At 43.4% G+C, this 21454-nt stretch overlaps 1 protein-coding gene across 1 annotated transcript; it reads right to left on the bottom strand.

Annotated features, from left to right (window-relative positions):
• Nucleotides 1-211: 211 nt before the first annotated feature.
• On the bottom strand, nt 212-1480 carry TMEM217 (transmembrane protein 217). The gene has a single exon (XM_008693475.2). The coding sequence runs from the start codon at nt 785-787 to the stop codon at nt 212-214; it is 576 nt and encodes a 191-aa protein (XP_008691697.1). The 5' UTR covers nt 788-1480.
• Nucleotides 1481-21454: the final 19974 nt, after the last annotated feature.

The following is a 21454-nucleotide window of genomic DNA, read 5'->3' as shown; positions in this document are numbered from 1 at the left end:
CTTGATATAGAATAATGTCCTTTCCCTAAACGCCCTCAATGAGCAGGTGGTCCCAGTTCTGATTATAAGGACGTTTCTCTCCACGTTCCCCCAAAAAGGTGGCAGTAGGGGTTCTATAGCTGAACAGACCAGCAAAAGTGAAAGAGATGGAGCTAGAACTACCATCAGAACCTGGGATTCCTGCCTGTGGGCGGAGAGACAAGGGCAAACATTATCCACTATAATGGCGAGTAAAGTTGATCTTTGATTTCCGTCTTGGGAACTCTCCATTGCCTGTAGAAATACGTCTGTTGTAGGAGATTATATTGCCCTGGCTTTGACTTTTATAGATTATGTGGGCATAGGAGATGACATAGAATATCCAGAAACAGTGCATGAATATACGGGACAGCAAGCCAAACCAGCGCACGACCCTGACCTCTTCAATGACAGAGCTATTGTTGGTAAGGATTTGAACCACAATGTTTATAATTTCGTAGAAGATGATCCAGATGGTGTAGATCACCAAGCCCCGGTGTATTTGGGCGTACACGGAGTACAGGAGGAAGCAGCTGATGATGATGGTAACGAAAGACAGGAAGAAGACAACACTGGAAGTCCAGCAGATGATGAACTGCCTGACCAGGACACCGGCACTCCTGGTCTGCAAGTAATTGTCATTGCAGTCGTTGCTCCTTATGTACTTCTGTTCGAAGATGAGGTACATGTCGGTGGCCATGATGGTAAAGACCCCTGATAACACGGTGCCCATCCTGGCGGTCATCCCAAACCAGCGCTGCTGTTTCATGCTGAGACCTCCTGTGAAAACAAACAGGGTGCAGGACAATTCTGGTTCCCGCCCATGTGGCAAATGATCAAGGTTTCTGCCTCCTGCCCCAAAATTCACCCTGGAAAACCAATAGAGAGAGATGTGGAAACCAGGAAATAACAGCTTTGGGAAGACATTAGACTCTTAAAATCGCTTGGGAGTGTGAGTGGGGAGGAGAGAGGATGCAGTCTGGGGCTGGTGGCAAGGAGTAGATAAATGGGAGAAGTGGTTCCCAGCCCTGGCTTGACTTTCGAATCACTGCAAGTACCCATGCCCAGGCTCCATCCCAGATCAACGAGAACGTTCTCTGAGTTCGACCAGAAATCGGTATTTTTCAAAACTTCCTGGTAATTTTCATAGGTAGCCAGTCGTGGAAAACCTGGGGTAGAAAAGGTAATTTAAATTACGTTCTTATCTTTCCTGGCGTTGCCTTAGGCAACCATTGCTGCCCCCTGATGGGGAAAATTGGCTGCACTTGCCAGACCCGGGAGTGCAGGGGTCTCAGGAGAAAAATCAGCAGTACAATAGCCCTGCTGGCATGAGGAGTTGATGAAAACAGGTTGGCACCAACTAGCTTTCAGCAATCGATCCTGCACCACGTATCAAAACTTAAAGAATACAAAGAAAGGTGTACTTGAGGGGAAATTTACAGCCTCAAGGATGGAATAGCCTAATAACAGAAGAGAAAGAGGAGTAATGAGCTGTGTGTTCAACTAAAAGATTTAAGGAAAAAAACCAACACAACAATAAGAACAACAAAAAATAGGAGGAAAAAAATAAATAGAAGAGCAGAAATCACTGAAAAGGAAATAAAGTAGAGGGATTTCTGATTGGGTTATTGGGGCGAGCCTGCTGCTTAAAACAACTGAGAATGCTGGATAAAATAGTCTTGAAAGCGCAGACGAGCTGGCAAAGTACGAGTAGGAAGCCAAACTCAAGGAGTTCAGAAATGCGGAGGGTTAAGCAAGCATGGGAGTCGATTTCGCACTGAGGATATTTACCCATCTGAGCAAACTCTGTAGGCTGAGGATGAAGTCAAAGCTCAGGGTCCACCAAGGTGGGGAGTCTATTAGAAAGCCTTCCTTGTATTAGTCATGGCTCCCCAAAGGGTTGTGATTAAAGGTGAATCAGAAGTAAACCTGGTCCACTCCAAGAAGGAGAACTTAGTACGACGCTGAGCGTAAGCGGAGACGCTCGCCTCAGGACATTGTAATCGTAGCTCGCCTTTTTGTCCATATGTAGTCCAAATGATACGAAGTATTCAAAAAAGCTTTTAAGTGGCTCCTGGGGGCTCCGTTGGTTAGGGGTCTGACTCAGTTTCTGCTCATGGTCATGGGATCCAGGCCTGCATGGGATCCGTGCTCAGTGCAGAGTCTGCTTATCCCTCCCCTTCCCCCGCTGCCACTTGTGCGCTCTCTAAAATAAATAAATAAAATCTAAAAAAAAAAAAAAAAAAAAAAAAAAAAAAAAAAAAAAAAAAAAAAAGCTTTCAAGTTACCAATCTAGTTTAAAGCAGCGTTGAACTGGATTTGTCCCCAAGTTCCTGGCAGAAGCAAACTCAAATCTTCTCTGGAGGAGTGCATCTTTGTGCTGGCCCTCGAAGAATCTCCATCCGTACGTTTTCAGGGACAATGACTACTGCACAGTAAAGAAGAACCCAGCGCACAAGGAACAAGGCACTGCAAGTGAGAACTAGCAGAAATAACAGCAGAAACAGAACTGCAAAAATGTGAAATTATGAAACAATTGTAGTTACTACATTTTTTGCATTAAAATTTTAATTTTATTTCGGATTATGGTAAAATACACACAAAATGTGCCATCTTAAACCATTTTTTAAGTTTGTTTGTTTGTTTATTTGTTTATTTATTTATTTATTTATTTATTTATTTATTTATTTTAGTAATCTCTACACCCAGTGTGGGGCCTGAACTCACGACCTGGAGATCAAGAGTTGCATGCTCTTCCACCTGAACCAGCCTGGTGCCCTACCATCTTAACCATTTTTTTTTTAAGGTTTATTCATTTCTTTGAGAGAGTGGGAGAGGGAGAGAGAGCACGAGCAGGGGCGGGGTGGGGGGAGCATAGGGAGAGGTGGGGAGAGAGAGAGAAGCAGACTCCCCATTGAGTGTGGAGCCTGACACCGGGCTCGATCCTACAACCGCAAGACCATGATCTGAGCCAAAATCAAGAGTCAGACGCTTAACTGACTGAGCCACCCAGGTGCCCTTAACCATTTTTAAGTGTACAGTCCAACAGTGTTAACTATATTCACATTGTTATGCAGCCAATCTCTAGAACTTTTTCATCTTGCAAAACTGAAACTCTCTACCCAGTGAACAACTCCCTTTTTCTCCTCTCCCACAACCTCTGGCAACCACCATTCTACTTTTTTTTTTTTTTTCCTTTCAAGTAGGCTCCGCACCCAATGTGGGGCTTGAACTCATGACCCTGAGATTAAGAGTCACTTGCTTTGGGGCACCTGGATGGCTCAGTTGGTTAAGCATCTGCCTTCAGTTCAGGTCATGATCCTGGGGGCCTGGGATCGAGTCCCCGCTCAGCTGGGAGCCTGCTTTTCCCTCTCCTTCTGCCCCTGCCCTCCCCACTTATGCTCTCTCTCTGTCTCTCTCACTCTCGCTCAAATAAATAAAATCTTTTAAAAAAAAAGTTGCACGCTTTACTGACTGAGCCAGCCAGGCACCCCATCTACTTTTCGTTTCTATGAATTTTACTACTCTGGATATAATATATAATATACCTGGATGTGATATATTCAGAGTAGTAAAGTGGAATGATACAGTATTTGTCTTTCTGTTTCTGGCTTATTTTACTTAGCATAATTTTTTAAAGATTAAAAAAAAAGATTTTATTTATTTATTTGACAGAGAGAGTGAGAGAGCACAAGCAGGGGGAGCAGTAGAGGGAGAGGGAGAAACAGGCTCCTTGCTGAGCAGGGAGCCCTATGTGGGGCTTGATCCCAGGACACTGGGATCATGACCCGACCAAAGGCAGATGCTTAACCATCTGAGCCACCCAGGTGCCCCTACTTAGCTTAATTTTTTCAATGTTCTTCTATGTTTTAGCTTGTATCAGAATTCCCTTTGATTATGACATTTATATAAATAAAAGGCAATATTGAAAATATATGTGGAAACTGGAAACCATAGAAAATAACCTAGTGGATTTGAAAGAGAACCAGATAGAATTCCTAGAGATGAAAAAACTGAAGACTTGAAATTAAAATTTCGTTGGGCATATTTGGTAGTAGATTAGGCACAGATGAAGTGCGAATTAGTTACCCAGAAGATAGGTCAGGAGACATTATCCAGACTGTAGTACAGAAGGACGAAAAGGTGGAAAATATGTATGAGAAGTTAAGAGACATGAAGAATATATTAAAATGGTCTGATGAGAGAGAAAGAGAGGGAGAGAGAAAGAGGGAGAGAGAGAAAGAGAAGGAGGAGGAGGAGGAGGAGGAAGGAAAGGAAGAGGAGGAAGGGAGGGGAGAGAAGAATAGGGTGACATATTTGAAGAGGTAACAGCTGAGTGTGATATTGTGATTTATTATAAGATATATATATTTGGGGTGCCTGGGTGGCTCAGTCAGTTAAGCATCTGACTCTTGGACTCTTCGTCTTGGCTCAGGTCATGATCTCAAGGTTGTGAGATTGAGCCCTGTGTTGGGCTCCATGCTCAGCATGGAGTCTGCTTAAGATTCTCTCTCTCCCTCTCCCTCTGCCCCTCCCACCAAGATAATGAATAAATAAATCTTAAAAAAAAAGAAATATGTATTTGGTCTTCATCCCTGGTCCTGGCTTATAGTTCCCCAAACCTTGGGCACTTCCTGAGTGTTGAGAATGATCAAGGTGTCTTTCGTCATGTTAACGATCTGCTCCCTCTACCCCTCCCCACTGCTTGTGCGTGTGCATCTCAAATCATCTCCAAGGAAATCTTAAAAAAAAAAAGAAAAGTAGTTGATAACCGTGCAAGTCTTTTTTATTTGTGAAATGTTCTGAAAATGATACATTGTTTCAACTAAATACACCACTAGAAGTGCTTCTGATTCCATCTTTGAATATTGACATTAAAAAAAAAAGATTTATCTATTTATTTGAGAGAGAGAGAGAAGAGAAAGAGAGAGCAAGCAGGGGGCAGAGAGGGAGGAGTAGAAGGAGAGAGAGAATCTCCGGCCGACTCCCTGCTGAGCATGGTGCCTGATGCAGGGCTTGATCTCATGACCCTGAAATCATGACCTGAGCTGAAATCAAGAGTCACTGACTGAGCCACCCACGTGCCTCTACATTTTTTTTAAAAGTAGGCGCCACACCCAGTGGGGCTTGAACTCATGACCCTGAGATCAAGGGTCATATGCTCTACTGACTGAGCCAGCCAGGCACCTTGAATATTGACATTTTAAATGCTTTTAAATGAAAGATATCTCTACATTGATTTTTAAATGAAATAACACTAGTTATTAATATGATAAAATATTGTAAAAGAATTTACTTTTATCTTTCCACTTACTTTTAAAATTATTCTTTTTTAACTGATGAACATTTATAATGTTCGTTTAAAAATATTCTTTATTTTTTAGATCCTGAACTAAACTTTTATCTTATTTGAGTGGGTCTCATTTGACAACCTGCAGATAAGTCTAGTTTTCTCTGAGTGGTCTGTATCTAGGGCACCAGCAAATATATTTTTGGGGAAGACTGCCCTCCCAGGTTCAATCCCAGGGCTGGGGGAGCAAGTTATTTAGTCACTTTCTGAGCCATCAAGGGTATCATGAAAATGCAAGGGAAGAAATAGATTTATAATTTGTAAGGGGGGTATTGAGGTTAAGGACAGCAAATTTTCAAGTCAAATGGTCAAAGTTCAAATCTTGACTTTTCCATTTACTGTATACTTATCCTCTCCAGCCCTCAGCTTCCACAACTTTAAAAAAAATTCATTATTATTATTATTATTATTATTATTATTTTGTCATCTCTACACCCAATATGGGGCTTGAACTCACAACCCCAAGATCAACAGTCACATGTTCTTCCAACTGAGCCAGCCAGGCGTCCCCAGCTTCTACATCTTTAAATTGGGTGTATTAGTTCCTTTTTTTTTCTTTAAGATTTTATTTATTAGAGCGAGAGAGAGAGCACAAGCAGGGGGAGCAGTAGAGGGAGAGGGAGAAGCAGGCTACCCTCTGAGCAGGGAGCTTTATGCGGGACTCGATCCCAGGACCCTGGGATCATGACCTGAGCCAAAGGCAGACGCTTAACCTACTGAGCCACCCAGGCGCCCCTCCCTATATTCCCTTTTCTTAACTGAGCCTTTGAAGTCCCACGGCATAGTTTCCACTGTACTTTACTCTTGAGAGTCACCAAGGCTGGCCTGTATTAAAAGAAGAGGAGTTAGATTCTGCCTTTTGTGGGAGGAGTGTTAAAGAATTTGCCCGGGTACCGGGGATTCCAGTTATCCCAGTGCTCGTAATACAAATTCTCAGATTTGCCAGGTTGTCCAGGGAAGCAAAAGTGATCATAACAAGGAAGTATTCACCAGTGGACTAACATTCTTCACCTCTCCCCAAACCCCAACATTCCTCTCGAGTGAAACTAAGGGCTCTGTGGGCTAAGCCCAGCAAATCAGTCTGATTTAATTAATCAGGCTTCTCTCTGGTAGCCCAATGCAAATAACTGACAAGACAAGGCCAATCATTTGCAAGCGTGATGCCAAGTCTTGCAGAAGAGGCAGGATCTTAGGGAGCCATTAAAATGGATGTAGAAAAATTGCTCAAATCCCACAAAACTGCTAGTGAATGGATGTGACAGAGTTACATCAGTTAATAACCACAAAAGAAAAAAAAAATCTATAAGCGTGTAAAAGGTACTCCAATAAGGAATGGTTTGAGGATGAACACAGCTGCTGTATCCTCATACGATGGGATGTTAAGCAGTCATCAAAAGGAATGACTGCAGCAGCGCAACAATATGAATGAATCTTAGCTACGTAACGGTAAGCGGGAAAGGTCCCAAAAGATAATACACGGTTAGAAACAACTATAGAGGGGAACCCGGGTGGCTCAGTCGGTTAAGCATCATCTGCCTTCGGCTCAGGGCATGATCCCGGGGTCTTGGCGGTGGGGAGCCTGCTTCTCCCGCTCCCTCTGCCCCTCCCCGGCTTGTGCTCCTACCCTCTCTCTCTCATAAATAAATAAAATCTTTAAAAAAACCCTATAGCTGTATATCACACACACATGCACACGTACATTTTATGACTATATAGGCGCAATAGAACTATAAAACTGTCTAAGGAAACTATACAAGGAAAGCTGAGGAATGATGAATTTAGGATTCTAGATGGTGGTCACCTCAGGCCAGGGGAGAGAGCAAAACGGTTTGAGCAGACCAGGCGGTCAGATCTGAATTACTGACAAGATCCTAATTTTATTTTGGTTGGAGGATTTGGGGGTACCTATCGCATTATTAAAAATAACTCATATTTAAAAAGTAAATAAAAGAGCCGTGACAGGACCGATGAGGAATACGTCATGAACCAAGGATTATGGTAAGTCTAACTGTGAGTATATGAGGCGTGATAAAAAATACTTCCATGAAACAAGGACAATAATAGCATTTACCTCAAAGTTACTGTGAGGATTAAATGAGTTGATATATTTAAAACGCCCGGAACCTAGCAAGCATTGTACTGTGTAAGTATTTTTGCTACCATTATTTTTTGCTTTATGCCAAGAGGTAACTCTTTTTTTTTTTTTAAGATTTTATTTATTTATGTGACAGAGAGACAGCCAGCGAGAGAGGGAACACAAGCAGGGAGAGTGGGAGAGGAAGAAGCAGGCTCCCAGCGGAGGAGCCTGATGTGGGACTCGATCCCGGAACGCCGGGATCACGCCCTGAGCCGAAGGCAGACACTTAACGACTGTGCCACCCAGGTGCCCTAAGAGATAACTCTTTTTTATTACGCATGTAAAACTACTATTTAATAAGCAATGTTGTAAGTAAGCAGACACCGTTAGCTTCATTCCCGATACCCATTTCCTTCTTCTTTGCGAATAGAAGTCTGGTTTTTTCGGGATGGCAATGAACCTAGACACAGGCAAAATATTTGCTTTTCTAGAAATTTGCTTGTATGGGAGACAGTTCTAGAAAATGACATACACGCAGAAATCCACTAGGGGCTCTAGGAAGACGTTTTCTTTACCCGATAAAAGAGGGTAATGTGGCTGATAACATCCCTACCTATTTCTTCCTTTTTTTTTTTTTTGACATTTTGTTTTTTTAAGTAATCTACACCCGACATGGGGCTCAAACTCACGACCCCAAGATCAAGAGCTGTATGTTCTACCGACTGAGCCAGTCAGGTGCCCCAATTTCCGTTTTTCTTTTTTTTTTTTTCTTTTATTTTTTTTTATTTTTTTTTTAATATTTTATTTATTTATGTGACAGAGACAGCCAGCGAGAGAGGGAACACAGCAGGGGAATGGGAGAGGAAGAAGCAGGCTCACAGCGGAGGAGCCCGATGTGGGACTCGATCCCGGAACGCCGGGACCACGCCCTGAGCCAAAGGCAGACGCCCTAACGACTGCGCCACCCAGGCGCCCCAATTTCCGTTTTTCTTATCTTGAATATGGTGCGATGCCTAGAGTCTCTGCATCTATTTTGTTACTATAAGGCAAGGGCATGAAGACAGAAGCAGATCTGCGAGGCATATCAACGGTGAAAGAAAGAATATTTTTTGTTTTATTGCTTACCCCTAAAGTTGAGCATTCTTCTAAGTATTGATAAATGATATTTATGATATGATAAATGACAAATATGATAAAGTAAAATCTATGTCTAAGTAAGTCTAGAAAGTCTTTTTTTTTTTTTTAAAGTAGGCTCCACACCCAGCATGGAGCCTGATGTGGCGCTTGAACTCATGACCCTGAAATCAAGACCTGAGCTGAAATCAAGAGTCGGACACTTATCTGACTGAGCCACCCAGGCACCGCAAAAATCATTTGATGAGTAGAAAATAAAAACCCAAAGTGGTAAGAAAGCATGGACGCATAATTTAATTCATAGTATTGTTCCCTCCAGTGGTACCTGAAATAACAGTGCATCTTACAGTTGATGGCATTTTAGATTTACTCAGTGATGACATTTCGGTTCCACTCATTGTTTGACTTGTGATCCCAGTGGAAGACGTTGCTACCAGCTCCTTCCAGCTGGATCTCTTGCGTTATTGGGTCAGCGGGAGGAAAATAACAGTGACAAGGAGCACCTTTATTTTTCTTTTTAAGATTTTTAAAATTTATTCATTTTAGAGAGAGAGAGCACGCAAGCAGGGAGGGGGGGAGTTGGAGAAGCAGGCTTCCCATTGAACAGGGAGCCTCAGTCGGGGCTGGATCCCAGGACCCTGGGATCACGCCCTGAGCCGAAGGCAGACGCAAACCGACTGAGCCACCCAGGCGCCCCTGTATTAGTTAGCTATTTCTTTAGATAGCTTAGAAGCTTATTGTAACGCACATTTGTTATCTCATAATTTCTGTGAGTCAGGGATGTGCGAGTGGCTTAGCTGGGCGGTTCTGGCTCAGGGTGTCTCTGTCTCCTGCATTTGCAACCCAGCTGTTGGCTGGCGCCGGCGGTCCTCTAAAGGCTCAACTGGGGGAGGAGATTCCTCGCCCAAGCTCACTCTCCGGGTTGTTGGCTGGAAGTCTCAGTTTTCTGCTGGCTGTTGGTCAGAGAGCTCGGTTCCTCACCTGTGGGCCTTTCTAGAGGCTGCTGAGTGTCCTCACGGCAGCTGGCCTCACCCAGGGCAAGTGACGACAGGCAGGGTGAGAGAGAGAGAGAGAGAGAGAGAGCGCAAAATAGAAACTGCAATACCTTTTATCCCCTAATGTCAGGAGTGACATCTATCACTTCAGCTGCATTCAATCAGTCACACACCAACCCTGGAGGAGAGTATGCGGAACGGGCTCCACAAAGGTATAAATAGCAGAAGGCAGGGATTATTTTTTAAATTTAATTTTATTTAAATTAAATTAATATATAGTGTATTATTAGTTTCAGAGGTAGAGATCAGTGATTCATCAGTTGTATATAACACCCATTGCCCATTACATCAAGTGCCCTCCTTAATGCCCATCACCCAGTTACCCCATCCCCCCACCCACCGCGCCTCCAGGAACCTTCAGTTTCCTACAGTTAGGAGCCTCTTATGGTTTGTCTCCCTCTCTGATTTCAGCTTGTTTTATTTTCCCCTCCCTTCCCCTGTGATCCTCTGCCTTGTTTCTTAAATTCCACATGTGAGTGAAGTCATACGATAATTGTCTTTCTCTGACTGCCTTATTTTGCTTAGCATAATACCCTCTAGTTCCCTCCACTTTGTTGCAAATGGTAAGATTTCATTGCTTGATGGCTGCGTAATACTCCATTGTATATATACTCCACATCTTCTTTATCCATTCATCTGTCGATGGACGTCTGGGCTCTTTCCATAGTTTGGCTATTGTGGACATTGCTGCTGTAAACATTGGGGTGCAGGTGCCCCTTTGAATCACTATGTTTGTATCCTTTGGATAAATACCTAGTAGTGCAATTGCTGGGTCATATGGTCGTTCTATTTTTAACTTTTTGAGGAGCCTCCATACTGTTTTCCAGAGTGGCTGCACCAGCTTGTACCAGCAGTGTAAGAGGGTTCCCCTTTCTCCACATCCTTGCCAACATTTGTTCTGTCCTGACTTGTTAATTTTAGCTATTCTGACTGGCATGAGGTGATATCTCATTGTGGTTTTGATTTGTATTTCTCTGATGCCAAGTGATGTTGAACATTTTTTCATGTGTCTGGTAGCCATTTGTATGTCTTTGGCAAAATGTCTGTTCATGTCTTCTGTCCATTTCTTGATTGGATTATTTGTTTTGGGGGCACTGAGTTTGATAAGTTCTTTATAGATTTTGGATGCTAGCCCCTTATCTGATAAGACATTTGCAAATATCTTCTTCCATTCTGTAGATTGTCTTTTGGTTTTATTGACTGTTTCCTTTGCTGTGCAAAAGCTTTTTATCTTGATGAAGTCCCAATAGTTCATTTTTGCCTTTGTTTCCCCCGCAAGAAGTTGCCGCAGCTGAGGTCACAGAGGTTGCTGTCTGTGTTCTCCTCTAGGATTTTGATGGATTCCTGTCTCACATTTAGGTCTTTCATCCGTTTTGAGTTTATTTTTGTGTATGGTGTGAGAAATGGTCCAGTTTCATTCTTCTACATACGGATCTCCAATTTTCGCAATACCGTTTGTTGAAGAGACTGTCTTTTTCTCGTTGGATATTCTTTCCTGCTTTGGGGAAGATTAGTTGACCATAGAGTTGAGGGTCTGCTTCTGGGTTCTCTATTCTGTTCCATTGATCTGTGTGTCTGTTTTTGTGGCAGTACCATGCTGTCTTGATGATTACAGCTTTGTAATAGAGCTTGAAATCCGGGATTGTGATGCCACCAGCTTTGGTTTACTTTTTCAACATTCCTCTGGCTCTTCAGGGTCTTTTCTGGTTCCATACAAATTTTAGGATTATTTGTTTCAGCTCTGTGAAAAATGATGATGGTATTTTGATAGGGATCGCACTCAATATGTAGAGTGCTCTGCGTAGCAGACATTTTAACAATATTTGTTCTTCCAATCCATGAGCATGGAACGTTTTTCCATTTCTTTGTGTCTTCCTCAATTTCTTTCGTAATTATTCTGTAGTTTTTAGAGTACAGATCCTTTACGTCTTTGGTTAGGTTCATTCCTAGGTATTTTATGGTTTTTGGTGCAATTGTCAATGGGATTAATTCCTTAATTTCTCTTTCTTCTGTCTCATTCTTAGTGTGTAGAAATGTAGCTCATTCCTGTGCATTGATTTTACATCCTGCCACGTTGCTGAATTGGTGTATGTGTTCTAGCAATTTTGGGGTGCAGTCTTTTGGGTTTTCCACATAGAGCATCATGTCATCTGAGAAAAGTAAAAGTTTGACTTCTTCTTTGCTGATTTAGATGAGGAGGCAGGGATTATTGAGGACCAACTTAGAGTACCTACCACAACTGTGTGTGTGTGTGTGTTTGAAAAGCATAAAGTTAATTTAAAACAAGAAAGTAAACAATTACAAAAACACTAGATATAAACAAAATACCAGATGATTGTTACTAATTCTTCCCCCCAAAATACATATGCATACTTGTTTTAGGACATATTTGCCATCATTTGGTATTATTATTATTATTTAAAGTTTTATTTATTTAGGTAATCTCTACACCCAACATGGGGCTCGAACTCACAACCCTGAGATCAAGAGTCGCACACTCCATTGACTGAGCCAGCCAGATGCCCCATAATTTGGTTTTATTTATTTGTTTTTATTATTTATTTTATTTTTGGGTATTATTATTTAAACATTCTTTTTTTTAACTTACTCTTTCCATTCAATCTATATAGTAGGTGAAAATTCATATTTTAAATTTTTTACTTTTTCTTTTAAAGATTTATTTATTTATTTACTTGACAGAAACAGACAGCCAGTGAGAGAGAACACAAGCAGGGGGAGTGGGAGAGGAAGAAGCAGGCTCCCAGCAGAGGAGCCTGATGTGGGGCTCGATCCCACAACGCCGGGATCACGCCCTGAGCCGAAGGCAGACGCTTAACCGCTGTGCCACCCAGGAGCCCCTAAATTTTTTACTCTTAAAGTTGAATATTTTGAAAGAGTTCATTAAGCATTTTTATTACTTTTTACAAGTTATTAATGTCCTTTACCTAATACTTTCATGTATTAAGATGCTATTTTTTAAAATTTGTATGAATTCTTTATATGATAAAGGTATTACTATTTTTTTAAAAATATTTTATTTATTTATTTTACAGAGAGAGATAGCGAGAGAGGAAACATAAGCACAGGGGAGAAGGAGAGGGAGAAGCAGGCTCCCTCCTGGCTGAGCAGGGATCCTGATGTGGGGCTCGATCCCAGGACCCTGGGATCATGACCTGAGTTGGAGGGAGACGCTTAATGACTGAGCCACACAGGGGCCCCTAAAGGTATTACTATTTTTTTAAAAAAGAAAATATAGAGGTGGCCATGTAGGTGGTGGGTAGCCCTTGAGACCCTGCAATCCTCAGTGGTAGAGCTGCAGGCAGGGAGCAGGACCTCAAGATGGATGTCTGGATATTGTATCTGGGGAGGAACGAGGTCTCAAGGACTAGGAACTCCCCCCACCTTTACCAAATTTGAGTCAGGCTCCTAAGTCCTCTTTTTTTTGTTGTTAAGATTTTATTGATTTCATTATTTATTTTAGAGAGAAAGAGCACAAGCAGGGGGAGGAGCAGAGGGGGAGAGAGGGGGAAAGAATCTCAAGAAGACTCCATGCCAAGTGCAGAGCCCCATTCAGGACTTGATCTCACAACCCTGAGATCATGACGCTGAGATCATGACCTGAGTGAAAACCAAGAGTGAGACACTCTGCCAGCTGAGCCACTCAGGCACCCCTCCTTTGTCCTCTTTTTTACTAGGCCCTGACCTTAGGTTCTGTCCTCAACCTGCTAGGTCCAGTTTTAGTAAGAATGCTCCTAAATGAGTTGAGTAATGCCCCTAGCCTTGATGTTTTTTACCTTGCTGATTTTCCATCCACTGACCCCCACCCAGATACTTAGCTATAAATCTTCACTGATCCTTGTTGTACTTAGAGTTGGGCCCCATCTCTCTCTCCTACTACAAAAGCTCCATTGCAAGTGGTCCTTCTTGAATGAAGTTGTCCTTACCGTCTTTCACGAGTGTCGTGAAAACTTTTTTTTAACACCTCAGTGAAGATGTCTATATCTCACGTGGGGCTATGATCAAGAGCTGGTGGGCTTCAAGGCTCCATCCTGTGGGCTTGTGTGAGGTGCCTGTCAGCACCCCTCATCATGGCCACTGGTAAGAGGCTGGGCCCTATTTCTGGCATCAGGTTTTACACTTGGAATCAGAGGCATCCCTGAAAGCCAGAGGAGCTCAGTGATATAGATTGGATTTTCTTCTAGCCTGGCAGTATCAGGCCAATTTAATTAGATTTTTTTTTTAAGATTTTATTTATTTATTCGACAGAGATAGAGACAGCCAGCGAGAGAGGGAACACAAGCAGGCGGAGTGGGAGAGGAAGAGGCAGGCTCATAGCGGAAGAGCCTGATGTGGGGCTCGATCCCATAACGCTGGGATCACGCCCTGAGCCGAAGGCAGACGCTTAACCGCTGTGCCATCCAGGCGCCCCAAGATTTTTAAAAAATGAAAATGAATGCTTTGTATACATATGAACTGAAGTTCCTAGAGACACATCTATATATTCTTGTACAAAAATCTATCAATTTAAAAATAGCTACGGAGATAATTTATGATCTCTTCTCATTCCCTTTCCCTTGGCTTTATATACCACAGAATTAATTTGTACCATAATTGACAATCTAATGTAAGAAGTAGCCTTATTATTTTATTTTTTTAAAAAAATATAAAACCTGACTCAGCCCTCTTCCTCGAGGTGTTAGGGAAAAATTCTATCTCAATCAGTTTTTGTTTTTTTTTCACTCCCTCGTCCCTGTTCTTTGCTGCAGTCATATAGAACTAACTCCCAAGTTAGTTCTCAGGGAACGGCTCTGGACTTCAGGTTGGTATGGTTACTGTGGGAGGCTTGATGTTCACTCCCGAAGGCTATGACTTAGAGCTTAGTCCCCAGCCCGTGGTCCTTACAGCCAACCCATCAGACATCCTGTCACTGCAGGGTTGGGGAGGGAGTCAAACATAGGCCCCATGGTGGGCAGAACCAGACACCTCTCCATCCTCCCAAGGGTAGGGAAATCCCACTTGCTCCCTTCTTCCTCAACTTTTCAAATCAACATCCCCTACCCACCCCCATAATCTAGGTCTCTGCCTTTGAGAGCCTAGAGTTTCCAAAACAAAAGTCTTTCAACCCTCCAATGGGGGAAGAGATGGGCAGTACTCTGAAACCTACAAAGAGAAAATGTCTGCATCATCCTTCGGTGGTGAAGCAGCCAGCAAGCAAGGAAACCAGCCCCAACCCTGAATGAGGTAATGCTGACAAATCACACTGTTACATACGAAGTCCTCACAATCTGACTCCTGTCCAACTTTCCGGGGGCATCTCTGAGCATTTCTTCTCAAGTATTTAATGCACTCACTTCCTCAAATATCTATCCACCTGGCTCATCCCCTCTCATCTCTCAAGGTCATTTGAATCCTCAGAAAGGTATCAGGCTGTAGGTTAGCATCCATAGTTCTCTCGGCCGTTCTTTTACGGTCATAAGCCGAGAGCCATGGTGCCTCGTGCCAGTATCCCAAGCAGGACTGTGCCAGTAAGCTGTCTTTTGTGTTTGTCTCTTTCATAGGAAGGAAAACATTTCCCAGAACCTCCCAGCAGCCTGCCCCTCATGGGTCGGGCACTGGTCAGAACTGGGACACATGGCCACCCATAGTTGCAAGGGAGGCTGGGGAAGCCACTTCCTGGCAGAACTGAGTAGGATTGCCATAACTGGTTTAGCCATATTGTGACTGATGCCCAGACTAAGAACACAGTTCCCCTACCCCTCCAAAACATGAGTCCCCTTAGCAAGGAGAAGGAAGGAAATGGCTAATGAAGTCTACCGTAGAGATCTTGCTCAATTAACTCCTTTTCTTCTCCACTGACATGGCAGGAACTACTGCTATCTATTTGCCCCTTCTTCCATGGAAGCAGAATTTTTAGGTATACACCTGGTTGGCCAGAATAAGGTTTGCTTTTCCTAGCTTTCCTTGAAGCTGAGTGTGGTCATGTGGCCAATTCCTAAGAATGAGTTGAAAGGGGAAGAAATAAATATAAATTTTTAAAAGGTTTTTATTTTTTAAAAAGTAATCTCTATACCCAATGCGAGGCTTGATTCACAACCCTGAGATCAAGAGTCACACACTCCATGGACTGAACCAGCCACACGCCCCGAAAAGGGGAAGAAATGAGTATAAGCACCAGATAGTAAGGAGAAAGTCATGTTTTCCCTTTCCCTCCTCCCAGTGGTTGGAACATTGATGTGGTTGGGAGTCATCTTGGACTCACTGGGCAAGGACATAGTGGAGCATAGAGAGAGGGAGCCTAGGCCTCTGACAATTTCACAGAGCAGAGCTACCGCACTAGCTTTGACTTTTACATGGGAGAGAAAAACTGTAAACTTCTCTCATGTTTAAAGCACTGTTATTTTGCAGGCACACATATATCCTAATAAATACAACTGCCTCCAGTCCTCTGCCTGAAAGCATGCTACAATCTCTCCCACGTCAATCTCTTCCTTGACCCTATGTTTCTAATTTACATTCAGTCTTTCTCTGTGTTAGAGAAAGCAACAGATACCAACTCTTGCCCAATTTAAGCAGAAAAGACAGAGCTCATAGATTGTGGAGAGGGCTAGAGAACCATCAGTTAGTTGTCTATTGCCACAATAATGCCACGCAAACAACCACAGAACCAAGTGGCATATTAACAATGAACAGAACTCAGTTCCCAAATCCATGGGGTTCGGCTTATCTGCAGCTGGGCTGAGCTGGGCTCTCTCAGCTGAACTCACTGAAGTGTCTGGGGTCAACTGTTGGTTGGCTAGACAGTTCTATTGATTTTGGCTGAGCTCATTCACATGTCTGAGGCTCAACCGGTTGTTGGCTCATCTAGGACGGCCTCAGCTGGGATAACTCAGAGAGACTCGGCCGAGAGCCACATGTCTCTCATCATCCAACAGGCTGGCCTAGACCTCTTCTAATGGCAATGTCACAACAGTGACAGTGCTACAGAAGGAATGTCTATAGCCCCCCAGAATTCATGGGTTGAGGACTTGATGCCCAAGGTGATGGTATGAGAAGGTGGGGCCTTGGGGGTGATTAGGTGGGGCTCCACCCTCATGAAGAAATTAGTGCCTTTATAAAAGAGGTCCCAGAGATATCCTCGCTTCTTTCACCGCATAAGGACACAGCAAGGTGTCGGCAGGCTGCACCCTGGAAGAGGGCCTTTACCAGACCTAACCATGCTGGCACCTGATCTTGGACTTCCAGCCTCCAGAACTGTGAGAAATAAATTTCTGTTGTCTATAAGCCCCCGCCGCCCGTCTGTGGTATTTTGTCATAGCTGCCCAAGCAGGCTAAGACAGAGAGCAAGCACAATCACACAAGCGCTTCTCAAGCCTCTGCTTGTGTAACGTTTGCTAACACCCGTTGACCAAAGCAAGTTGCGAGGGTGAGTCCAGACTCAGAAAGGGAAGGTCCGACGAGACAACATGGATGCAGGGAGAAGCCATTAATGTCATGAAGCTTCCACCCCACATTCAGACGTCTTGCTCACGGGTGGTAGCCAACTTCATACGACAGAGCCAGACTACTATAGACACTGCTAGTGCCACTGCTGAGCGTTTGTTGCCCTAGTTACACGAGAGACCTTGTGGTACGGACCCTGGGCACTGCCACCGCCGCCATCACTGTTCCCCCAAACTGGGTGTTGCTGTCACAGCTGGCACTGCCCGCAGAGAGAACAGATTCTTTTCTGCTAGTGTTTCTTTACACCACAAGCTGCTTCTCAAAGTCTAGGTCGGGCAGATTTTATTAGCAGAGCCTATGACACACGCACGTGACTTAGTTCACAGGGAAGGATGAGAAAGTGAGCAGCTGACATTTCGAGCTACGGTCCCGGGATGGGCTTTGCTTCCTGTGAAGTTTCATGCAGTGGAAGGTCCTGCACACACGGGAAAGGGCCTTATATCACGGACAGCCGAAGAGCCGAAACAGAACAACAATGAGGAGGAGGAGGAGGACACTAGCCTCTTAAACCCTTCACAGCTAAGCTTATTAAGATTTATTTATTTTATTTGAGAGAAGGGGGGAGGGAAGAATCTGAAGCAGACTCTCCGCTGAGCATGGAGCCTGACGCGGGGCTCGATCCCACAAGCCTAATCACAACCTGAACTGAAATCAAGAGTGAGATGCTCAATCGACTGAGCCATCCGAACGCCCCACACAACACACGCGGCAGCTGAGCTTCTTGAAGGAGTACGCCTGGCTCGCTTTCCTCATCACTTCTCTTCCATTTCACTCCCGTAGTAATCAATTATTACCGCACGAATGATGCAAAGTCCCGTGGTTTACAACCACCAGCACCTATTTTTCTCACTCACGCTCCAGGCTGCATGTTGGCTGGGTTTAGTTCCGGGCTTCACTCTGGGTTTTTGTCTGCTCCTTGGACAGCAGCTCCCAGGCTATGTTAGGATGGTGAATAGGAGGGCAGCAGGGCAAACAGAAATCGGTGATGCCTCTTCAGGCACACTGTCGTTTTTGCTAACATTCCATTGGGCAGAAGAAGTCTAGCAGGGACCATACTCCGTCCACCCTCATGCACTGCAAGGTCACATAGCAAGAGGGAGTAAAGAACTGAGCACAACAGTCCATTTTACCACGACTCTTCATTGGGCTCTGTCCCAGCTGAGCCATCTGGGTCCACAAGAACTCTACAACTGCCAAATCAAATAGAGAGTTTTCAGGAGATGACGGAGCAGGCATGTACCTGGTCATACAGTACCGTTTAGGGCGTGGTTAGGAGTTTGGATTTCATTCTAAGTGCAGTGAAAACCATTTAATGGTTGGATAGGTGACTAAGTGGCCTTTCTACAATGCAAATCTGGTCATGTCATGCCCCTACTTGAACTTTCAGTGAATGTCCCATTGTCTACAGGAAAAGGTACCACAACTCTCATATGGCATTAGAAGTCCACCATGATAGGCAGGCCCTTGCTCCAATGTCTACTATCACTGCACCCCATTCTTTGCAGTCTTTGTTATTACCAGGTAGTGCTACTTAGGTTTCATTTCAGTTTAGACTCTCCCAGGAGTGATCCTGAGATGAGGACTTGAGAGCAAGTAGTTTATTTAGGAGGTGATGGAAACACCAATGGAGAAGAGGTAGAAGGTGATACAGGGAAGGAAGACAGCCCCTAAAGGAAGAGCTATTAAGCCAGCTACCACAGTGAATAACAGGAGCTTAATCCTGTTTAGAAACTGGGGAACACATGCCTCAGAATTATCCCATCTGATAGACGAAGGAGCTGGGGAATTTACACACCAACTCCCGAGAGTCATTGGTTGAGGGCTACTCCCAGGAGGAGTTAACTCCTAGGCACTAATAGTACACCATAAGTATGGGAAATATGTTTTTTATTTTGTTTTGTTTTACAGTTTTGGGGAGCTGAAAGAAGAGTCTTTGGGCAAAGAGAGCTTACAGAGAGGTTGAGGGTTATAGGTGAGGCAATCCTTCTGCCTAGGATGCTTTTCCCTCCCTCTCTACCTACTAAACTCCTACTCATCCTTTAAGACCTTTCCCATCTTCCTAAACAGAGAGGACCACATCCACACTGTTTTCTTAGGACATTAGTGCACTCCTCTATTTTTATCACTTATCAGACTGCTTTATTTAGGAGCCTGACTCTCCTACTAGATAATACTTTTGTTAAGGACAGGAGCTGTATTTCACAGCTCTTTTTTTTTAAATAATAATTTTTTAGTATATTATGTTAGTCACCATACAGTACATCCCTAGTTTTGGATGTAAAGTTCCATGATTCATTACTTGCATATAACACCCACTGCACCATGCAATACGTGCCCTCCTTAATACCCATCACTGGCCTATCCCATTCCCCCACCCCTCCCCTCTGAAGCCCTCAGTTTGTTTCCCAGAGTCCATAATCTCTCATGGTTCACTCCCCCTTCTGTTTACCCTCCCCTTTATTCTTCCCTTTCTTCTCCTACTGATCTTCCTACTTCTTATGTTCCATAAATGAGTGAAACCATATGATAATTGTCTTTCTCTGCTTATTTCGCTTAGCATTATCTCCTCCAGTCCTGTCCATGTTGCTGCAAATGTTGTGAAATCGTTCTTTTTGATGGCTGAGTAATATTCCATTGTATATATGGACCACATCTTCTTAAACCAGTCATCTGTTGAAGGGCATCTCGGCTCCTCCCACAATTTAGCTATTGTGGACAATGCTGCTATGAACATTGGGGTGCATATGGCCCTTCTCTTCACTATGTCTGTATCTTTGGGGTAAATACCCACTAGTGCAATTGCTGGATCATAGGGTAGCTCAATTTTTAACTTTTTAAGGGACCTCCACACTGTTTTCCAAAGTGGCTGTACCAACTTGCATTCCCACCAACAGTGTAAGAGGGATTCCCTTTCTCCACATCCTCTCCAACATTTGTTGTTTCCTGCCTTGTCAATTTTTGCCATTCTAACTGGCATAACAGCTCTTAATATAGTTTGGTGCCTGGAATATAGTAGATACTCAATAAAAGCTAGTTGGATGGAAGGACTAATTTCTATCTACAGACAGAGTCTGGCAAAGATCTGGTGGAATGCTACATTGAACTGTGGCCAACCTGAGGTTAAATAATAACAGTTTTTGTGTTCCTTTATCATCTCCATGACATTACCCTTCCTTCATTCACCTAATATCCTCGTGTTCTCTCTCCGTATCCTGATATCAAAATCTGCTCCTTAATACTTCTTTTATATCAAAGGAGGATAAAACCAAGAGACAGGAAACCTGAGTTCCTGTTCTTCTTTGGCACTGACTGATATGGAGGTCCTTGGGCAAGTTTCTTCCTCTGAGCTTCAGACTCCTCATTTGTAAAGTGATCTTGCATGTCCTTGCCACCTATGAAGGGGCTCTGTAAGAATATCTCTAGGATGATGGCACACAAATGACTGGCAACAGTGATTGCTGCTGGGAAGGATGAACGGGTGGCTATGGGTCAAGGATGTGAAGGAAACGAACTTTCTCTTATCCTGTGTTAGGTTCCTAGGACTGCTGCAACAAGGTACCACAGATTTGGGGGCATAAAACAACACGAGTTTTTCTCTTACAGTTCTGGAGGCTGGAGGACAAAATTAAAGGATTGGCGGGGCCACGCTCCCTCTGAAGGTTTCAGGTGGAATCCTTCCTTGCCTCTTCTGGGTTCTGGCATCACTCCAATCTCTGCCATCATAGTCACGTCACTTCCCCCTCTTCTGTCCGTGTCTTCTCTCTTGTAAGGACGTTTGTTGTTGGGTTTAGGACCCAACGGAGTAGAGGAAGATGATATCATCTCAAAATTCTCAACTTTATTACTTCCACAAAGACCCTTTTTCCAAATAAGATAACATTAATAGGTTTCAGGGATTTGGATGTGGACATATCTTTTGGGAGGCCACCATTCAATCTACTACATATCTATTTGCATGTACTAAATTGGTATCATGTACAAACTGAAGAAAGGAAAGAAGGAAAGAAAAAAGGTAGGAAAGAGAAAAGGAAGGACTCCATTCACAGAATCATAGGAGATTTTTTTCTAGGATTCCTAATAGTTCAAATGAAGGTGGTCTACTCCTGTTATTGATCACAAGCCCAATAACTCCCACGTCCATGATTTCTTTTCAGGAAATCCCCATAATTTCAATCAGAAAAACATTTGCTTTCAATACAAATTTCAACACAAGAGCGTGGGAAGAAAAAGAAGGAAAGAAGAAAGATTTATGTGACCGAACAGAGATTAAGATTTCTATTTTTCTACTTCCTGTTCAACCCAATTTTGAAGGATCTGGCT

This window comes from Ursus maritimus, unplaced genomic scaffold (genome assembly GCF_017311325.1).
Source record: "Ursus maritimus isolate PB19 unplaced genomic scaffold, ASM1731132v1 scaffold_30, whole genome shotgun sequence".
NCBI classification, from domain to species: domain Eukaryota; kingdom Metazoa; phylum Chordata; class Mammalia; order Carnivora; family Ursidae; genus Ursus; species Ursus maritimus.
Note: the sequence above shows the minus strand (reverse complement) of the source record. Positions and strands in the feature narration are given on the sequence as shown.

What these genes read in the sequence shown, in the direction of transcription:
- TMEM217 (XM_008693475.2), bottom strand. Translation starts at nt 787, where the DNA reads ATGAAACAGCAGCGCTGGTTTGGGATGACCGCCAGGATGGGCACCGTG.